Below are 23,051 nucleotides of genomic sequence, written 5' to 3'. Positions count from 1 at the left end.
CAAATCCAGACCAAAAAAAAGAGATTAAAAAATTAAATTCATTCTTAATCTTCCATCCAGAGATAAAGCTGTTATCACATTAAATTGAAAATACATAAAATTAAATGGAATGTACTATCTTGTAATAAAAATGCTACACTTAATTCAAGGGAAAGAAATCTGTTCTTTATGTACTCATGACTGTGTTCTTGTACAATCTCACAGATGCTAACTTGACATACAGTATCACACAAAAAAATCTGAATGTAATGCCATAAGAAGAGCTGTAAACTAAGACTGTTCCACCAGAATGTTGTACAACTGCTAAATTATGAAGTTATACCAGAATAAAATTTTTAAAAAATTCTGGCTCTGGCTGAGAATACTTGCCAAAATTGTTCAAAACCCCAATGTAGGATGCCAGCATGTACAACCGTGCACAGTATTTTACTCTGTATCTAATTATTACTTTGGACAACTGGGTTTTCCAGGCAAAGCATGTGTACAGAGAAGAGGGACTGTTGGCAGGATGGTGTAGAACAAGGATTTCCAAGCCTTCTTTGTTCTTAGCACTCCTAGTGTCTCAGTAATTTTTTCGCAGTGTTCCAAGGCCAAAAGAAACAGCTAACAATCCCATTAATCACATCATTTGGTTCAAACTATTTAATAACATGTATTATATGTCCTAACAATTTAGTAGCTGTTAAAAAAATACCCATAAGCTGAAAGAAATATATTTTTATTTCATCCTTAAAGAACCACAATTACTTATTGATGAGATGTGTGCACTGATGCACACTGCAAGACTTATAAAAGTTTTGGAATCAGATTGGATACCCCCCACCCTCATTTTGTGTTCCACACTAATTTTTGTGTGGTACTTCCTTTTTATCACAGCAACCGCCAAAAACATTACTTTGCAAAGATACGATGTCATCAAAAAGAATGCAGCAGAATCTAATGCTGAAACCGGGAACTTCTCTGAACTAGAGGTTCAACCAGTATCTGACAGATGTTGCGGATCCCTGTGCTGCCCTTGTGAGCTTACTGAGGCACTCTAGGGTGGCTGGCTTGGTGCAGAGGTTGCTAATTTTGAGTATAGGGCAATCTTATCCCCTTGCCCTATTATCACGGTAAAAGTGGTAGAAAATCCCAAATAAATGGCTGTACTTGAAAGATTTGATGCCTCTGATGTGTAAACTGCTGGTTCTTTTATTACAGAGTATAGAGATCCAAATTGGGATATTCCTTACATATAATGTAGACCAAAAAACACCTGCCTTCTCAAAGATTCCCATGGAACATACATGCCATTGGGCAATAGGTCCCCATGGAGTCACTTTCAGACTCTCATTTATTTCTACTCACATAAATGCTTGTTATAAATGACTGTTACAATCTTACAATCTACCAAATAATCCTATAATTAAATATATAATGTGAAAGGTGGCTGAATATTACTTGCAAATAATATAAAATATGCATCTTAATATTTTGCTGGAAGAAAGGATGGAGCAATGACAGAGTCTCTGGTTTATAAGCCAAAAATAATCTGTCATAGTAATTTTTAAAAGATCCCATGGTAGGCAGAGTAATGCCCTCCCTCCCCTAAAGATATTCATGACAATCTCTGGAATTTATGAATATGTTATTTTATAAGACAAAGGGGATTAAGGCTGAAATGGGACTAAGGTTGCTAATCAGCTGGCCTTAAAATTGACAGACTTTTCCAAATTATCTTGGTGGGTCCAATGTAATCATAAGCATCCTTAAAAGTGGAAGAGGAAGAAAGAGAAAGGCAGAAGGGAAGGGTTCAGAAGCAGATGTAACAATGGAAGAAAGGCACAGATAATGCAACATGAAAAGGACTTGACCCAAGGTTGCTGGCTCTGAAGGCAGAGGACAGAGCCATAAACAAGGAATGTGGGTGATCTCTAGAAGTTGGAAAAGGCAAGGAAAAAGATTCTTCCCTAGAGTCTGTTCACATTTTGATTTTAGCCCGGTGAGACCTGTGTTGAACTTCTACTCTACAGAAATGTAAGATAATAAATTTCCGTTGTTTTATGTTCTAAATTTGCATAACTTTTATAGCAGCAATAGAAAATAGACTCTGAATTGATGATATTAACAATGACAACAAAAACAACAGCAACTAAAAATGTTTCAGGTCCATTAGATAAGCTAAGTAAGCTGGCTGTAATATACTTTCAACAGGTATTTCCAGTAAGTTTTGCTTTGTATTAATGATGGAATAAAACTAAACGTAAAATAAACCTATAGGGGCTGGTTCAAATAATTTTACTGAAGTATACCATAGTTTTTTGCCTTTGTTAATTATTATTATTATTATTTAACAGTGATATAATGACTATAACCAAGATAAAAATCTTTGGATTATGTTCTGATAGGAATTTTAAACAAATGTAAGCATTTCCATGCTCTATGTGTTAATGCTAAAGATTATACTTCTTTTCCATACGAAAAATACCAATTAAAATATTTTTAGTTATTTTTTGGACTCTTAAGATAAAGGTTTGATGACTGGACAAGAGAAACTTTTTTGTATATTTAACAATTACTTACAGAAAGCAAGAAGAAGTCCTACTGTCAGAGTTATGTACACTTCTGTGAATGAAAATATTTATTAAAAGTTCAAAAATAGCCTATGCTTACCTGTGGTTAAAGGTAGGTGTGTGATGCTGTTCAAACAGGTCAGCGTGAACCACGTGGATGACAGTGTAGCTCCAGAAAACAGGAGGAGAAGAATTAGTTTCAGCATACCCCTGATAAAATCTGCAAACCTAAAAACAAAAATGCTCTATAAATTCTAGTGGGACTTAAAAATACTATTTAAACAAATGACACACTTTCATTAACAACTACTTGAGGAATTTTCCATGTATTCTTTTAAAAGACAGTTTTCTGTGTTTTTTAAAAACAAATTTTCTTGTATGATGTTACTTTGTGATAATTTTTTTCTCTCTTACAAAACACAAAAAATGGCATCTTTGTTCAGGATCTATAATTTATAGGATATATTCTGAGTGTTTACTTATTTTTTTTTTTTAAGAGACAGGATCTCACCATTGCCCGGCTGGAGTGTAGTGATGTGATCATGGCTCACTGCAGCCTCAACCTCCCAGGCTCAAGCAATCCTTCCACCTCAAACTGCTGAGTAGCTGGGCTAATTATTATCATTTTTTTTTTGTACAGACAGGGTTTCTCTATGTTGCTCAGACTGGTCTTGAACTCCTGGGCTCAAGGATCCTCCCACCTCAGCCTCTCCAAGTGCTGGTATTACAGGCATGAGCCACCATGCCCGGTTGATTCTGAGTTAAGTGCCACTGTCATTTTCTTTATATTTTTCTATACTTTCCAAACATTCTATAATGAACATATCTTAGTTTTGAAAATCAGGCTAATTTGTTGACACGAACTTGCAAAGATCTCTCTCAAAATTCAAACTCACTTAGAGAACAAACACAGATGCCTACACCAGAGCCTCTGAGGTCCTATGTGACCTGCTGCCTGGCCCTGCTCTCTATTTTCCTGCTGTTCTCCAGTTGGATGGCATGTTTCTGTTTCTCATATATGCCATGGTTGCTTACCACAGCAATATGTAGCTTCCGTACTTGTTCTGTCTGCCTGGAATGCTGGTACCACCCGGATCTTCACATGTCTTACTCCTGTTTACCCCTCAGGTCATTCAGGTCTCAGTTCAACAAGGCCCTCTGGGCTCAGTGAAGAAGTCTTTCCCCATCACACCTCCTCTTTCTATTTTATTTCTTCATAGCACTTTCTCTATTGGAAATTGTCTTGTTTTTGCATTTATTTTTTGTCTTCCCTACCAGACTGTAAACTTCCTGAGAACAAAACATACACAGCATCTGGAATAGTGAATATTATTCTTCTAAACTTGGGACTTTTATAGCATTTTAAGTTTTAATGTTTGAGTTTTCGTGAAACTAAAGGGCATCTGGTAGAGATGCTTATCATTTAGCTATACCAAAAAAATTTTCCACTTGCCAGCTGCTTTTCCTCACCTGTGGATTAACTGCTGATTGTACAGGCACAATCCTCTGGCTGCACAATTTATTCCATCCTTCAGAATCGTTCCTGTTGTAGAATAGCTGATCCCATCTCAAATACGACATTTACTATATTCTCTTCACTTTTAAATTTCTAAAGTTGATTTACATTTCTATTGTAATTATGTGACTGTCCTTCTTAAAACTTTGAATACTATCTTCTGTTTTGTACTTATTTGACATGATATGGTTAATCATGTTTGTGTTTTCTAGAATAAAATGATTTCCTATGAGAGCTGATGCCATCTTTTGGTGGGAAAAATTAATGCACTTTTGCCCAGTGACTTAAATTTGTCCTCAAGCAGAAAATTCTTATGTATGCTGAAAAAGTTTCCACAGCTTTACAAAATGTTCCTCAAGAAAATCCAAAAGACTGTTTTAATCCCACGCTTACCTAACAGTTTTCAGATTTACATTTTGGTATGCTGCATAAACTTATTTGTCAGATACAGAGATGACAAGGTATAAGAGAATAAAACAGGTTTTTAGTACAAATCAGAGTTGAATTGCAAGAAAGTTTCACAGAAACTGATCATACAAGAATAAACTGACAGCTGTAGTCTGCTATTTTTGGAGACCCAGTCCTTTCGAATAGGCTGATACCACTGAAGTGTATTATTAGGACCAAGAAGTATCTTTAATAGCGGTCTTTAATTACAGAAATATCACCCAAAGCACTCATGTATGTCTACAAGGTAGCGCTGTCCTAGGGAACCCCAAAAAATGGTGTTAGGAGAGTAATTTTAAAGTTGATTTTAGGGCTAGGAGATAACTGAAATTGACTTCAGATCCCAGAGTGAGGGTACTATTTTTTTTAGAACTTCCATTTCAACAAATTAAAAGCAGAAAAGTCCTCATTCTAACTTTTCCCTTTAGTTATATCTATATCTAGTTGAAATTAAGGGGTATAGAAGGAAAATAATGAGAAAGGAGCATTTGAGACATCATTTTTGATACATAATTGTTCCCCCTTTGACCAATTTGGTGCTCAGAATAGGATGTGATCAATGACTCACTATAATTGGCTTGGAGATTTAACTAGAAAAATGAGGTATGATTCTTGTCAAAATAAGACAGGTCAATGTATTTTTAGTATCAGTGATTTCATACAAATACTATATTCCCCTTCTGCTTCTTTAGCTTTTAGTTTTCTTATATTTTCCTAACTTAACACTTCAAATAAAGTGATTCAGAAATTACAGTCTCAATTTATTCTTTCAATATCCCTGAAACACTATGTGAACAATGAAGTCTAGGTATAACATTATCCCGTATCAATTATATTCAAGTATTTAGGTATTGAGGTGATATATGGGTCTTATTTGATCTTCCCAAATATATAGATTATCCTCTTCATAGTAAAGTTGATTGCCTAATTTTGTTTATGGGCAGAGTAAAATGATTTGGGAAGTGAATGAATATTATCTCTTTGGAAATACCAAGAGTAGTTTTATAGGCAGTTTCCTAAGGGAGTAACAACTTAATTCTTTTCCTTTTTTTTTTTTTTTTTAGAACGAACAGGACCTTTTTCCTTCTTCTGACTCATTCTAACAATGTGTTGTTGTAACAGGTTATGATCAAAGACAGTGTGATGAAACTGAAAGTCTTCACAGACATTTTGCATCAAAAAGGGATAACCATAGGAAAATACCTGCCAAAAAAGACCATAAATAAATAATATCTGCTAATCAGAACACTGCCTGTTCATGGAAAGTTCTATTGACACTTTTACAAATGATGTCTTCTCAACCCTTTTAGTCTCCATGTCTATTAATTTGTCTTTATTATTATATTACCTTTTTTGGTCTCCATTTGTAGATGTTGTTCTCCAATAATACAGAAAGAGGCAGCTTAATTACACTGGAAATACATTTCCAGTCTCCAAAAAAAAACACTTGAGGAAGGGACTACTCCAGAGAAACTTTCTTACAGCAGCAAATTCTTTTTTTTTTTTTTTTTTTTGAGATGGAGTCTCACTCTATTGCCCAGGCTGGAGAGCAGTGGTGCAATCACAGCTCACTGCAACCTCTGCCTCCCGGGGTTCAAGCAATTCTCCTGCCTCAGCCTCCCTGGTAGCTGGGGCTACAGGCGCTAATCACCACACCCAGCTAATTTTGTATTTTTAGTAGAGACAGGGTTTTGCCATGTTGGCCAGGCTGGTCTTGAACTCCTGACCTCAGGTGATCTGCCTGCCTCGGCCTCCCAAAGCGATAGGTTATAGGCATGAGCTGCTGTGCCCGGCCTGTTAGCAGTAACTCCATGTGAATGTGAATTTTCTTGTAGTCTGAACAAGTACCCCTTTCTGACCTTTGCTTGTTTTACTTTTCCCTGAATTGTAATGTTTATTTATCTTTAGGCTTTTTGTCCCCTTCCTCTGTCCACTCACAAGTTTAACAAAACATTCTCACCTTGCCATAGCTATTCCAACAACACAGCCTCCAACTATAGACCAAAATCCAATCCAGCCAGCATCTACCTGTTAAGAAAGAAGCAGACACATTTAATACAAGATGATCATATTGCAATATAAAAGGAATGAAAAAAAGTCCTCTATAATCAATGTTAATAGCTAAATGGATGAAATAAAAGAATTCATGTGTAACTAATGTATACAAACATCTAAGAAAATATGTCCCTAATTAACTTTTTATTGGAATATTGAAGTCAACAAAATAATAAATGTCGTCAAACAAATATTTTTCATGTATGTACTACATGCCTAATATTGGACTAGGAACTCTTAAAATAAGAGAAGGATGGAAGATAGTCACAGCCTGAAAAAGTTAAAATATAACCAACATAGGAAACTACTAGGTAATAATTAGATGCTAAAACATGGGGCAACAACTAAAAATGTATCAGGAGATGGAAGGCAGGGGGAAATGTGGGTCTGAGCAAGAGAGTAGATAGAGAAAAAGAAGTTGAGCTGGGTTTCAAACGTATAGCTTGTTCCCCTCTTGAGAAAACATTTCCAGCCCTGTCATTTACTAACTGTGTGACTCTGGGCAAATTATGTCTTTTTACCTGTAAAATGGATTAAATGAGATCATTTGTATACAGTACCCAGATCAGTGGCCAGGACATAGGAAGTGCTCAATAAACATTAGCTGTTATTATTATTACTAACTGATGAGGCTGCTCCATCTATCTTGTCTCTTTCCTGCTTGTGTGGCCACATTTTTTCACAGCAATCTACGAATGCTGCCTACATTCCTCATCACTCCTGTATCTTTAACTCTTATTATGACTTGGCTTCTGTCCCAATTCATACTCTAGGTCTCAGTTCCTGCATGAGTGGAATGGGGATAATAAAGTGTTTCTGAGGGTTAAATAAGTTAATAAATGTAAAGTGCTCAATACATGTTAGTTGTTATGAATGAAATTTCATGTCTCTAATAATACTGGTACATCTTGCCTCCTCTTTCTCTTTCCCATGACCATCATGCTTGCTTTTATTATCTTCTTACTTCTTGACCCCTGTAAGAGCTTCTTAAATGGTCTTCACAATCTATTTTGCTCACTGTTGCCAGAATAATTATCCTAAGCATTCCGTGTCCCTGCTCGGAAATAGTTACTGGCTTTCCTTGTGGTTACAGGACAAAGTCCAAACTTGACCTGGCACTTGAGCATTGTCCAAACTAGCTTCTACCTTTTATTGTTTTTCGAGTCATATTTTTCTTTTTTCCTTTTTTGTTTTTTTTTTTGAGACAGTCTTGCTCTGTCGCCCAGGCTGGAGTGCAGTGGCACGATCTCGGCTCACTGTAAGCTCCACCTCCCGGGTTCACACCATTCTCCTGCCTCAGCCTCCTGAGTAGCTGGGACTACAGGCGCCCGCCACCACGCCCAGCTAATTTTTTGTATTTTTTTAGTAGAGACGGGGTTTCACCATGTTAGCCAGGATGGTCTCGATCTCCTGACCTCGTGATCTGCTGCCTTGGCCTCCCAAAGTGCTGGGACTACAGGCGTGAGCCACCGCGCCCAGCCTTCGAGTCATATTTTTCATTACACTTGTGACAGGGATTGCCAGCTGTCCACCAAACGATTTCTTCTTCTACCTGGGTACTTAGCTAGATGACATGTCCCATTTCCTAGCTGGAACAGATGACCATGTGTCAGTTCTCATTAACGGAAGTGAGCATAAGTGAAGTGTGCCACCTCCAGGTTAGAACTTGGAAGAAGGTGTATGCCTCCTCCATGCTTTCTCTCCCTTCCTGCCAGCTGCAATCTGGATGTAGCTGCCCAGCTGCACCCATGCATATAATGACAAGGTCCTAGGGGACAGAAGAGAATACAAATGGAAGCAGCCTCGGTCTCTTAAATCAGTGTGAGCAAAAGAGCTGTCCAAACTGTGGACAACTGTCCTAGATTACACACGCTGTCCCAGATTGCAATGTGAATGACAAATTTTTCTTAAGTCTCAGAATTTTAGAGGTCTACTTCTCCCAGGAGCATAGCCTACTCTAAGTGATACAGTAACTTTATATGAGTCTTTTGCTCTGTTGGTGTTTGCTGCCAGAAGCAAACATGAAGACTCTCAGGAGAAAGATAACATCCTGAAGCTTAAATTATCTCTCTATAGTTTTTCATACTATTGGCATTTGAGGCAAGAGAATTCTCTGTTCTGTAGGACCACCCCTTTCATTGTAGCGCATTTGGTATCTATAATCCAATGCCCACTAGGCTCCCACAAACACTTCCTTCTATCCTCTAGGTGAGTGGCATCATGCTCTAGGTTAAGGACCACTGCACATCTGGCTGTACTGATGGTGGTACTTTCAGAACATTTTGTACTTTTCTACTTGCTTTGTTCATGACATTTGCCCTAGTTAATACAATTCTACCCAATATTTAACTTACAAATTAAAAAAATTGCTTTCATTTAATTTTAAATTCTACTTTATTTAATAACTGATATGATTCAGGGTCTCTGTATCTCTCAGTTTGTACCAAGAAAGATACTTGGAAGGACTTCTTAGGGTTTACAACATGAAGCACAGATCTGCCAAATCAATATCATTTTTTGTGTGAGTGACATGGGGCCTTACTCTGTCACCCAGGCCGGAGTACAGTGGTGCGATCTTGGCTCACTGCAGCCTCCACCTCCTGGGCTCAAGTGATCCTCTCACCTCAGACTCCCAAGTAGCTGAGATTACAGGCGTGTGCTACCACGCCCAGCTAATTTTTTGTATTTTTGGTGGAGATAGGATTTTGCCATGTTGCCCAGGCTGGTCTTGAATTCCTGAGCTCAAGTGATCCACCTGCTTCACCCTCCCAAAGTGCTGGGATAACAGGCACGAGCCACCATACCCAATCAAAATCAATATCATTTAAATGGGTGCTACACTTTTCCTTAACAGAACTGAGCATACTTGGAATACCTGCCATCCAGAAAAACAGGTCAGAAAACTAAAGGAAGGTTTTCTTCTTATAGTAAAGGTGCTGCTATGGTCTGAATGTTGGTGTCCCCCACAAATTCATATGTTGGAACTTAATCCCTAAAGTGATCATATTAAGAGGTGGGGGCCTTTAGGAGGTAATTAAGGGATGAGTGCCCTTATAAAAGAGGTTGAAGGGAACTGCCTTGCCCCTTTGCCACATGAGAATGCAGCAATAAGGTGCCATCTTGGCAGCAGAGAGTGAGCCCTCACCAGATATAAATGAGTTGGCACCTTGATCTTGGACTTTCTAGCCTCCAGAACTGTGAGAAATAAATTTCTATGGTTTATAAATTACCCAGTCTAAAGTATTTTGTTGTGGAAGTCTGAACAGACTAAGACACGTACACTAGGTAATTTAGATTAGTATTCTGGTTGAGAAATAGAAAATCCGGGGAAAATTTTATCTGAAGCCATCAGAGAGCCAAGAAAATAATCCAGAATTCTGAAACCATGATCTAGGATGGGAAGATAATCTGAAGAGATAAGCACGGTATTTGGAGACAATTTTCCTTTAGGGTTGTCTGCTAATTTCAGACAAGGTGGCTAAGGGACTGAGAAGTTACTGACAGCCTCATTGACCTAGAAGAAAAAATATGAGTTTAGGGCCTGCTGTGGGGTGGCCTTGTAAAAACCCCGGGTTTTAACTGGGCACTCTGAAGGGCTACACCTAAGAGTAGGAGGAACTAGAAATGGAACAGCCTCCTGAGGGACTAAAGCCCAGCTTTAAGTAATCTCAAGCTCTGAAACTAGATTAAGGTGATTCCCAGACTCCTGCCAGAAAAAATATAAATTCTGTCTGAAGGAAAACAGTATCATCTTGATACTTAAATTATCTCCACAGCTTTTCATGTACTATGGCTAGAACTCAATAAAAAATAACTGAATGCATAAAGAGATTTTTTAAAATTACTAAATATCAAACATATAAATAGACCTACAAGGGACCAAGATAATGGAATTAAGAGATACAAATTTGAAATAACTATTTGTAATAGAGAAAAAAAATAAGACCAAGCATTTCTACTGAAATCTGTCAACTATAAAAAAGAACCAAAGCCAGGCCAGGCGTGGTGGCTCATACCGTTAATCCCAGCACTTTGGGAAGCCAAAGTAGGCGAATCACCTGAAGTCAAGAGTTCGAGACCAGACTGGCTAACATGGCGAAACCCCGTCTCTACTGAAAATACAAAAATGAGCTGGGTATGGTTGTGTGTGCCTGTAGTCCCAGCTACTGGGGAGGCTGAGGCAGGAGGACTGCTCGAACCCGGGAGGCAGAGGTTGCAGTGAGCTGATCATGCCGCTGCACTCCAGCCTGGGTGACAGGGCAAGACTCCATACCAAAAAAAAAAAAAAAAAAAAAAAGAACCAAAGACAAATTTTATAAAATTTAAAGTAACTCATAGATGAATTTAATAGCATATTTGACAGAGTTGAAAACTGAAATAGTGAGTTGGAAGAAAAGATAGCTAAAATATCCAGTCTGACGCATAGAAAGGAAAAAGAATATGTCATAACAAAAAAAAAGTGGGTGGGAGAAGAAACGAAAGGCAAAAGAGACACAGAGAATACAGTGTAAAGGTATAATGTATATAGTTAGAATACCCAAAAGAAATTAGAGAAAACAGAGCACAAGCTTTGACGAGACACTGACTAGAAATTTTCAGAAATTAATGAGAGACATCAAGCTAACAAGACAACATTCAGTAAGTTGTGTAAACCTCAAGTAGAATAACTTTAGAAAAAAAATGCCACCTAGTTATATCATATCAAAGCAAAACTGCTGAAATCAATGATAAACAGAAAATCTTAAAGCAGCCAGCTTTTAAATTTGAGCGCTAACTTCTTAATTAAAACAATGGAAATCGTCTCAAAAACAAAAACAAAAACAAAAACAAAACAAAAAACAATGGAAGCCAGAAGAAAATAGAATTCTTTTTTCAAAGAACCAAAAGACAATGACTGTCAACCAACAATTCTATGCCTAACAACAGAAAAACTCTAAAAATGAAGACATTTTTAGACCAAAACAAACAACACAATAAAATGCAAACCCCAAACTAAAGAATTTGTCACCCACAGACCTGTACAATAAACAAACAAAAACACTAATGGGTGCTCTTTTGATAGAAGAAAAATGATTACAGATTTGAAGACTGAAGATTAAAGAAATAAAGAACAAAATGAGTAAACATGAAGATAAATTCGAGTCAATGAATATCAACTGTGTAAACAACAATGTCTTGTGCAGTTAAAATATATGACAGTAATAGCCCGAAAGATGGGAGAGGGTTAAATGAAGTTAAAGGGTTCTAGAAACCTTAGATTATCCTAGAAAAGGTAAAATTCTAATTTGATAAGTCAAGTGTGCATTCTGTACTTTTTAGGGTAATCATTAAATAGAATAGTCTATAACTGCCAAGCTAATAGAGTGGGGGGAAATTAAAGTAATAAAAAATACTTAATCCAGAAGGTAGGAAAGAGGACAAAAAGAATAGACAGGGCTGAACAAAATAAAGACCAATAGTAAGATGGCAGGTCTAAACCCAAACTTGTCAGTAATTGTATTAAATATAAATGCACTAAGTACTCCAATTAAAACACAAAGATGGCCCGACATGGCCCACACTTTGGGAGGCCAAAGTGTAAGGACTGTTTGAGCTCAGGAGTTCGAGACCAGCCTGGGAAACACAGAGACTTCATCTCAACAAAACTTGAAAAAATTAGCTGGGCATGGTGGTGTGCACCTGTAGCCCTAGCTACTTGGGTGGCTGGGGTGGGAGGATCATTTAAACCCAAGAAGTTGAGGCTCCAGTGAGCCATGCTTCTGCCACTGCACTCCAGCCTGGGCAACAGAGCAAGATGCTGTCTCAAAAAAAAAAAAAAAAAAATCAACTCAAAATGGATTAAAGATTTAATCCTTTTCCTGTTTGCCCTGAGAATACTCGCCAGAGGCACTTTTGCAGTTGCAGCATTTACCCCAAGATATCTTTGCCATGAACTATCTTGCTTTTATGACTATTTTCACATCACTCTTAGTATATCAACTTTGGAGACAAAAGACATCATTCTACTTATAGCATTCTGTTTTTAGTAGTGGTATTTCCATTTACAAAATATAGTAATTCTCAACTGCTGAAAATGTCAAATCCTAGAAAAAGGAGCATTCCTACGTGTGATGTTAACATCGTTCTCAAACAGTCGTTGGCTAGAGATTTATTTGACGAATCCTATTTTTCTGAAATAGATGATTCTGATGATTCAGATGATTCTGATGTTAGTTCTATTTAGAAATAACTCCAAGAACAGTTTTTATATTTTCATATTGAAAGTCAGTCAGATTTGCTTCAGCATCAAAGAGCATGTTTATATAAAATTAAACGAGTGCTGGCAGCGAGCTGCACTTTTTTTTTTTCTAAAAGGGAAAAGGGTTCAATGTAAGACTTGAAACTTTGAAACTACTAAAAGAAAACATTGGGGGAACACTATAGGACACTGGTCTGGACACATTTTTTGAGTACAGGCTCAAAAACACAGGCAACAAAAGCAAAATCAGACAAATGGGATTACATAAAGCTAAAAGGCTTCTGAACAGCAAAGGAAACAACAGAGGCAAGAGACAACTTACAGAATGGGAGAAATATTCACAAACTATCCATCCAACAAGGGATTAATAACCACTATCTATCTCTAAGGAACCCAGGCAACTCAACAGCGAAAAAACCAATCCAATTAAAAAATGAGCAAAAGACCTGAATAGACATTTCTCAGAAGAAGACATACAATGGCCAACAAATATACAAAAAGAAATGTTCAACATCACTAATAATCAGGGAAATGTACATCAAAACTACAACGAATAGCATCTCACCCCAGTTAGGACAGCTATCATCAAAAAGACAAAAAGTAACAAATGCTGACAAGGATACAGAGAAGGGGGAGTGCTTGGACACTGCTGGTGGAAATTAAAGAAGTACAGCCATTATGGAAAACAGTGCAGAGGTTCTGTAGAAAACGAAAAATAGAACTACCATATGATGTAGCAATCCCATTTCTGGGTATATACCCAATAGAAAGGAAATCAGTATATAAAAATCCGTATATAAAATCAGTATATAAAAAAGAAATCTGCACTCCCATGTTTATTGCAGCACAATAGCCAAGGTTTGGAAACAACCTAAGTGTCATCAACAGATGAATGCATCAAGAAAATATCAGATATATACACAATGGAATATTATTCAGTCACAAAAAAGAATGAAATCCTGTTATTTGCAGCAATGTGGATGTTAAGTGAAATCATGTTAAGTGAAATAAGCCAGGTATAGAAAGACAAATATTGCACGTTCTCACTCATATGTGGGAAATAAAAAGGTGGATTTCAGGAAAGGAGAATGTAGAATGATAGTTACCAGCTGCTGATGAAGAAGGGTGGGAGGATGAAGAGAAGTTGGTTAAGGGGTACAAAAATACAGTTAGATAGAAAGAGTGAGTTCTATCTAGTACTTGATAGTACAGTAGGGAATTACAGTTAACAATAACTTATTGTATATTTCAAAATAGCTAGAAGAGAAGAGTTGTAAGGTTCCCAACACAAAGAAAAAATAAATATTTGAGGTGGATAGCACTCTTACCAATTTGATCATTATACACTGTGTACAGGTATCAAAATATTATATATCCCCCCAAATATATACAACAATTACATATCAATTTTAAAAATAAGAAAAATAAAATAAAAATTGTAAAAGCTGCTAATTTCAATAGCTTCAAAAAGTATCAAATACCTGAGAATAAAGCTAACAAACACATAGAAGGCATCTTTGCTGAAAACTATAAAGCATCATTCAGAGACACTGGGACCTAAGTAAACAGGGAGAAATATAATGATCACGGTTCAGAAAACTCAAATATTATAAAGGAGTTAATTTTGAAAATGATCTGTAGATATAAAAACTCTAACAGAAATCCCAATAAAGGGAGAAATTTACTAAATATCAAAACTAGTACTTATTTATAACACAGTATAAATAACACAATTTGGTATTGGTGCAGGGACAGACAGACTAAAGGAATAAAGTCTAGAAATACACCCGTGTATATAAGGAGACTTGCTTACAACAAAGATGAATAGAGGGCAGTGAAGAAAAATAATGATCTTTTCAAACACTGATATTAGGTTAACAAATATCTATGGGGAAAAAAGAAACAACGCCTATCTTATAATAAGTACAAAATCAATTCTAGGTTTAAATTCTAGGTAAATGTGACAGGTAAAAGAACAAAGCTCTAGAACAGCACTGTCCAATAGAACTTTCTTTGATGACAGAAATGCTCTCTATCTACACCGTGCAAAATGGTAGCTGCTAGTCTCATGTGGCTATCCCGCACTTGAAAAGTGCTACTGTAACTAAGGAAGTTATTTTTTACTTTTATTTCATTTCAATTGGTTTAAATTTCAATTAAGTTTGAAGTTTATTTTGAATGTGGCTAGTAGCTACTATACAGGATGACACAGTTGTACAAGATAACATATTTATGAACTTGGAGCAAGCAAAGATTTATCTTTCTCTTTTCTGCATTACAGCCTCAGTCTGCTAAATCCAACATCTAGAGTATCTAAGAGTTGGTTCCTAATGATCGCTTTTTTAATTTTTTAAATTTTATTTATTTATATTTAAGACCACCGCACCCAGCCAAATAGGGGTCATACTTTCCTGTTTCTTTATATGTCTAATGCATTTTTTTTTTTAATTGTACACTGGGCCGGGTGCAGTGGCTCACGTCTGTAATCTCAGCACTTTGGGAGGCTGAGGTGGGCGGATCACGAGGTCAGGAGATTGAGACCATCCTGGCTAACACAGTGAAACCCCGTCTCTACTAAAAATACAAAAAAATTAGCCGGGCATGGCAGGCACCTGCAGTCCCAGCTACTCGGGAGGCTGAGGCAGAAGAATGGCGTGAACCCGGGAGTCAGAGCTTGCAGCGAGCCAAGATCACGCCACTGCACTCCAGCCTGGGCGACAGAGAGAGACTCCATCAAAAAAAAAAAAAAAAAAAAAAAAAATTGTACACTGTATGTTGTGGATGATACAATAAAGAGATTCTAGATTCTTTTATTTTTTCCAAGATGGTTGACTTTTGTTCTAGCAGGCAGTTCAATTATTGCTTGATCACCTTGAGCATGTGTAGGCCTCATTTTGTGCTTTATAAGGATAGATCTCCAAACTCTCTCCTCTTCAGATTTTTGTCTTTGTTTATGATGGGTCTAAACTAGAGTAAGGCTTCCCCTATCTAGGGCATGGTCCTTGATTCTACAGTTTGGCTATTCTGGTTAACAAGTGTGAATGAGGTGTTACCATTCTGGCTGGGCCAGAACTCCCAAGACAATCTTGACGTCTTCTACCTTTGTTCTGCTTTCAACTCATACCACTCTCTCTGTTAAGCCTCTAGTAGCTTTGCCCTTTATATGTGCAGCCCATTTCTCTGCCAAAGATTACTGGAGTCCCCCAAAGTCCTCTGGGGAGCCCCCTTCTGCACAGCTCTCTTCTTTACGTATTCGTAAGAAAAAGGCAGCCCAATAGTGGGCAAGAGACTCAAACTAGTATGTCACAAGAAAAAGATATTCAAAATATCCAATTCACACTGAAAAGACACCACAGAAGTCACTATGATGGCACACAACTGCACAGCTATCAGCATGTCTAAAGTGAAAAACACTAATATCACACAAGTGGGAAATGACGTGGGATGATGAGAAATTTTTGTTGGTAGGATTACACATGGATACCACCACTTTGGAGAATTTTGGCATCATCTACCAAAGTAGCATATACTATACCCAGCAGTTCCATTCCTAGATATGTATCCAGTAGAATTGTGTATAGAGGTGGATAGAGACATGCATGAGAGTGTTAATATAGCATTGTTTGTGGCTGTCAAAAATGGTTAACAATCCAAATGTTCACCAAAAGCAGAATAGACAAATTGTTGTTTTTTTTTTTTTTATGCGTACAATAGAATACCACAGCAGTGTGTTTTCTTCTATTTACCTCTCCAAATTTCTCTTTCCTCCTTTCTACCATGCTATCTGGAAGCAAAGAGAAGGAATGGATGGCATCAAGCATATAGGTGACATGGTTATTTTTAAAGAAATGAAATACACTTATTTGGAGCCCAGAGAGAAAGTCAGAAACTAGATGAAGAAATAGCTATATATTTGATGATAGGATCTTAATCTTTATAAGGTATGAAGCAAGGATAAAGAATGGAGTCAACAAAACTAAGATTTCCTTCCTTTTTTAAAAAGCCAGTAGTATCATTAATAATGCCCAGAGAAATGTGAAATTCACAACTATTGTCAAAATCAAGGAGGAAAATCAACATTATTTTTTACCTATTCCATAAAGATCTTGCTTTTGCAACAATGTATAGGACAATGTTTTACCCAGTCCTTGAAGCTAAAACCAAGAACATGTAACCAGTATTTATAAATTAAATGAACGAAAATACCTACAACATGTAAAGAAATAAAATACTTACTTGGCTGACATGCGCTGGTGTTAAAATTAAGTCCAGAACTCCAGACCAGCCAGCAAATACACCAAGTGGTATGGCATATGCTAAAGCAATCATCAAAAATCGAAAATTGCTGTGAATGAGAAATAAAAGGAAACATTGTAACAAATTAAAAAACTAGAACAAACTTAGTCATGAAAAATGTATGTCATTTGGAAACTGGAACACCAGAATCAGGAAATATCTGCAGAATGGCATTAAAAACTCAAAAAAAAAAAAAAAAAAAAAAAACGTGCTGGGAAGGTAGCAGAGAAAAGGAAACGCATATACACTGCTGGTTGAAGTGTAAATTGGTTCAGCCACCATGGAAGGCAGTTTGGCAATTTCTAAAAGAACTTAAAAGAGAATTACCATTTGACCCAGCAACCCATTATTGGGTATATACCCAAAGGAATATAAATCATTCTACTATAAAGACACATGCACGTGTGTATTCACTGCAGCACTATTCACAATAGCAAAGACGTGGAATCAACCTAAATGCCCATAAATGGTAGACTGGATAAAGAAAATGTGGTACAAACACACCATGGAATACTCCACAGACATAAAAAAGAAGAAGATCACAACCTTTGCAGCAACATGGGTGGAGCAGGAGGCCATTATCCTAAGAAAACTAACACAGGAACAGAAAAGCAAATACCACATGTTCTCACTTATAAGTGGGAGCTAAACATCAAGTACATATGGACACAAAGAAGGGAACAACAGACACTGGGACCAACTTGAGGGTGCAGGGTGGGAGGAGGGTGAGGACAGAAAAACTACCTATTGGATACTATGCTTATTATCTGGGTGACAAAATAATCTGTACACCAAACCCCCGTGACATGCAATTTACGCATGTAACAAATCTGCACACGTACCCCGGGCCTAAAAGTTAAAAAATATATACATATATATACACACATATACATATATATGTATATATACATATGAGTATATATAATATATACAATATGCGTATGTATGTGTATATATATATATTCTTTAAGAAGCTCAAAGTGGCAAGCTTTATAAAAGAAAAAATCTGTCAGTTAATAAATTCAAGCTTCTTGAAATTTTTTTTTTTTTAAGACAGAGTTCCACTCTTGTCGCCCAGGCTGGAGCACAACGGTGTGATCTCGGCTCACTGCAACCTCCGCCTCCCAGGTTCAAGTGCTTCTCCTGCCTCAGCCTCCCAAAGAGCTGGAATTACAGGCACCTGCCAGCACACCCAGCTAATTTTTGTATTTTTAGTAGAGACAGGGTTTCGCCATGTTGGCCAGGCTGGCCTCGAACTCCTGACCTCAGGTGATCCACCCACCTCGGCCTCCCAAAGTGCTGGGATTACAGGCATGAGACTGCACCTGGATCGCTTCTTGAAATTTTTTATTTTTATAAGAATAATATTTTGTTCATATTGTTTAAAATTCTCAATGTTTATTATACAGATAACCAATATTATTTCATGAAATGAGTAGGTAGTTTTAAAAAAGCTCTGGCCAGGTATGGTGGCTCATGCCTGTAATCTCAGCACTTTGGGAGACCGAGGTAGGAGAATCACCTGAGGGCAGGAGTTCGAGATCAGCCTGAGCAAGACAGTGAGACCTCAACTCTATAAAAATATTTAAAAATTAGCCAGGTATAGTGGTGTGCACCTGTAATCCCAGTTAATCAGGAGGCTGAGGCAGGTGGTTACTGTGTGCTATGATCACATCACTACAATCTGGCAGTGCTTGACAAATTAAGCTTAGACTATTTTATGACCTAGCAATCATGTTACAGGGTCTATTTTCCAAAGAAATTTTCAGGTCTATGGTGATGTGCATAAGGATGTCACTGCAGTAGTGTTTGTGGTAACAATAAATTGGAGGCAATCTGGGTACACAATAAGTAGATGAAATGTGATAGATTAATACCATGGAGTACAAAGAACTAGGTGTACACACAGCAGCAGGGGTGCATCTTGAAACAGAGTGCTAACATCACAAAATGAGAGTTGTCCAGATATTATATGCCTCCTGATGAAAGGAAGCAGCGTCACTTATGAAGTCGTCTTGTAAAACAAAAACAAAAGCAAAAATAAAACCTGAATCACAGCATACTTTACAGGAAACATAAAGGAGAGGGGAACATGTCAAACTATACAATGAAGAAATCAACAAAATCCAGATGTTGGGAATAAAAGTGCTGGCTCCTCAACAACTAAATTATAAGAAACAAAGAGCCATGTCAAGGAAACCTATAGATTCTAAGGCACTTTGGACCAATTGCAATGTGTGGCCCTAATGTGGAAACTGTTCAAACAAACTGTTAAATGTTTATGAAATAATTGAAAATGTAAACACCGATTTGATATTAGCAAATTATTATTTAAAAGTTTTTAGTTAAAATAACGGCACTATATGTTAAAAAGAGTCTATTTTTTACATATATTGCACATATTGAAATATTTCTGGATGAAATGGAGTTGTCATCTGGGATTTGTTTCATGATGCAGGAAGGTGGGAAGTGGGAAGTGGGTGGTACAAAGATCAAACGAGACTGGTTGTAAACTCACTGACAATTGTTGATACCGACTTATGGGGTTATACTATTCTACCTTTGTATATTATTGTAGCATTCCCAAACGAAAAGTTAAAAAAAAATCCATGTAGTGCTTAGTGAAAAATGTCAAACAGAATGATATCCACAACATGGCATAATTTAGATGAATTAAACATAGATGCATACAAAAGAGTACACATACTGCAAAAGCACAGAGACAAAGAGATACACATTAACGGCATCTGAGAAGTGGCCTGGGTTGGGGGAGGGAATGGGAGAAGGAAATATAAACGACGAAAAAATAGATGAGTAAATGTGTTTACGTGCTGGCAAATAATCTGATTAACCCAGAAAGCAATGATTTCAGGAATTCTATGAGAGACTGGGGGTAATTACACTGGCAGGAAGGGAATGGGGCATGGCAGGCCCACAGAATTCCCCTGGAGAGCCCAAAGGTAGAAGCTGGCATTCGTGCAGAGTAAGCAATAAAAGACAAAGGAATGTTAGGTACTGGTGAAAAGGACTGTTTATAGAGAAGGAAGATCTTACACTTTACGGTTTAAACAGAATGAAGAGTTTGACTCTAGGGTAATTAGAAGTAAACACAAGTCAAAGGGGTTGGGGGGGGCCAATTTTAAGTTAATGGTTTTTCCTTGTCAGAACAATCCTGTACATAACTCCTTGGCTTAAAATCCTTCAGTGACTCATTATTTCCTACAGAACAGTCCAAAATTATTAGTATGTCAAAATATGACCCCAATCTACCTCTCTACCTTTCTCTATTGCTATCTAACATCTGCAGCTAGGTTTGCATGGAAAAAAATTTACTTAAGTGGCATTGTTTTTAAAAAACAATCATTTTAAACTATCATCTTACAAATGTGTGCCGCTAATCACAATTCAACCTAACAGCTTTTTTTACCTATTATGTGAAAGGCAATGTACTATGTGCTATAGAGAAGTGATTTTCAAAAACTTTTTACTGTACCCCAGCGTAAGAAATTTATTTTTACTTTGTGACCTACCTATATGCAACATATATACTGAAACAAAAGTCTAAAAGAAGGTATCCTTATTACATGTGATGAAATAATATTTTCTATTCTATTTTATTCCATTCTACTTTGCTTAAAGAAAATGGCTGTCAACTCACTGAATTAGTTGGTTGTAAACCAAAGTTTGAAAAACAATATTACATAGCATTTGAAATGTGGCTGGTGCAATCAAGTAACTGAGTTTTTAATTTTATTTCATTTTAACTAATTTAAATTTAAATTTGAAGCAGAAGCAGTGAAAGTTACTTTTCCATTAAACGTAACTCTGTTTGGTAGGAGTACATTTTACTTTTTTTTTTTTTTTTTTTGGGACAGAGTCTCGCTCTGTCACCCAGGCTGGAGTGCAGTGGCGCCATCTCGGCTTACTGCAAGCTCCGCCTCCCGGGTTCACACCATTCTCCTGCCTCGCTACCATGCCTGGCTAATTTTTTGTATTTTCAGTAGAGACAGGGTTTCACCGTGGTCTCCATCTCCTGACCTCGTGATCTGCCCGCCTCAGCCTCCCAAAGTGCTGGGATTACAAGCGTGAGCCACCGCGCCCGGCCTACATTTTACTTTAACAGCTGCAACACTAAGATATTTATAGTGTGCACATTGGGGCATGTGTTGTCTCTAGTATTATAATCTATCACTGATATTGGTGTCAATGAATGGATTCAGTTCTAATTATTTTTTTCTACACACTGATGTGACATGTGACATTGTAATTTGTGTATTTGAATATTTCCTGTAGAAAGAAGAGACCAAAATAGAAGAAGGCATGTTGAAAACTTCACAATGAATGGCAATACAATTTGCCACAGCACAGCAAAATAAAATGTCTGCTGTGGAAAAAAAGTTTAGAATAATTAAGTGAATAATATTAAAAGACATTTTAGCAAACACATGGTCAATTTTATAGACGTTTCTTTTCAATGATCAAAAAAGAACCAAGAAAATTAGTTGCCTGAAATCAGAATTAAATGTCCAACGAACATTTAAATGATTTTTAGCAGATCTGAACTTATAATTTGGCCAGCTATAAAACGGTTTGGATCCCTGTAGAAAAAGAAAAGCATTTTAGATGAAGAGATGGTAAAAGGATTGTTTTTAGCTGTGGAAATTTGTTAAAAATTATGAGGAAAAGAATAAAAATAGTATTCTACAAAAGTGTAAGATCTGCAATTAAGTCCCAAACAATGGCCTATAGAATATAGAATCTAAGATCCTTTCTAACGATAGCAAATGTCTGTTGATTCAAAATTTCAGAAACTATTTATTTTTAACTTAGGATAAACAGTGCAATACAAGAGACATTGCTCGATGAATAGTTTTTCAACTGTAAATTTAGTGATATCTAAAGTATTCCACTTAATTCCACTAGAAATCAGGTATTTCCAGTAAAAATTTAATGTCCAAATTGACATGTGATTTAAGTGCTAAATACCCACTGGATATCAAAGATGTTATATGAATAACATATCTCATTAATAAGTTTTAATATTGGTTACATGTTAAAATAATGCTTTAGATATGCTTGGTTAAACAATATGCTATTAAAATTGATTTTACTCATTTCTTAAAACTAATTTTACTTATTAATTTTACTTATTTCTAATTAATTTTACTTATTTTTCCTGTTAAAATAAGATTATTAAAAATTTTTAAAGATCTTTATCCCAAATATACAAAGAATTAAAACAAATTTTAAAAAATTTCCATAGCTTTTGGGGTACAAATGATTTTTGGTTACACGGATGAATTGGATAGTGGTGAAGTCCGAGATTTTGGTGCACCTGCCACCTGAGTAGTGTACAGTGTACCCAATATGGAGTTTGTTATCCTTCACTCTCTGCCATCCTCCCCATTCTGAGTGTCCAAAGTCCACTATATCACTCTGTCTTTGCCTACCCATAGCTTAGCTCCCACTTATAAGTGAGAACATACAGTGTTTGATTTTCCATTCCTGAGTTACTTCACTTAGAATAATGGCTTCCAGCTCCCTACAAGTTGATGTAAAAAGCATTATTTTGTTCTTTTTTACAGCTGAGTAGTATTCTGTGGTGTATATATACTCATTTTCTTTTCCTACTCATTGGTCGATGGGCACTTAGGTTGGTTCCATATCTTTGGAATTGCAAATTGGGCTGCTACAAACATGTATGTGCATGTGCATGTGTCTTTTTCATACAAAGACTTTTTTCCTTTGGGTAGACACCAGTAGTGGGATTGTTGGGTTGAATGGTACATCTCCTTTTAGTTCTTTAAGGAATCTCCATACTGTTTTGCATAGAGGTGGTACTAACTCACATTCCTACCAGTGGTGTATAAGCATTCCCTTTTCACCACATCCATGTCAATGTCTATTGTTTTTTGACTTTTTAATAATGGCTATTCTTGCAGGGGTA

The 23,051-nt window shown here is 36.7% G+C and overlaps 1 protein-coding gene across 1 annotated transcript in view; it reads right to left on the bottom strand.

Annotated features, from left to right (window-relative positions):
- SLC49A4 (solute carrier family 49 member 4) overlaps positions 1-23,051 on the bottom strand; it is an 83,289-nt gene that overhangs the window by 18,079 nt on the left and 42,159 nt on the right. Inside the window, exons 5-7 of the mRNA XM_030801768.1 lie at positions 17,045-17,153; positions 6,476-6,543; positions 2,653-2,780 (exon numbers count right to left, since the gene is read on the bottom strand). Of these exons, the coding sequence (XP_030657628.1) occupies positions 2,653-2,780; positions 6,476-6,543; positions 17,045-17,153 (305 nt within the window). The remainder of the gene's footprint in view (positions 1-2,652; positions 2,781-6,475; positions 6,544-17,044; positions 17,154-23,051) is intronic.

This window comes from Nomascus leucogenys, chromosome 21, assembly GCF_006542625.1.
Source record: "Nomascus leucogenys isolate Asia chromosome 21, Asia_NLE_v1, whole genome shotgun sequence".
NCBI classification, from domain to species: Eukaryota; Metazoa; Chordata; class Mammalia; order Primates; family Hylobatidae; genus Nomascus; species Nomascus leucogenys.
Note: the sequence above shows the minus strand (reverse complement) of the source record. Positions and strands in the feature narration are given on the sequence as shown.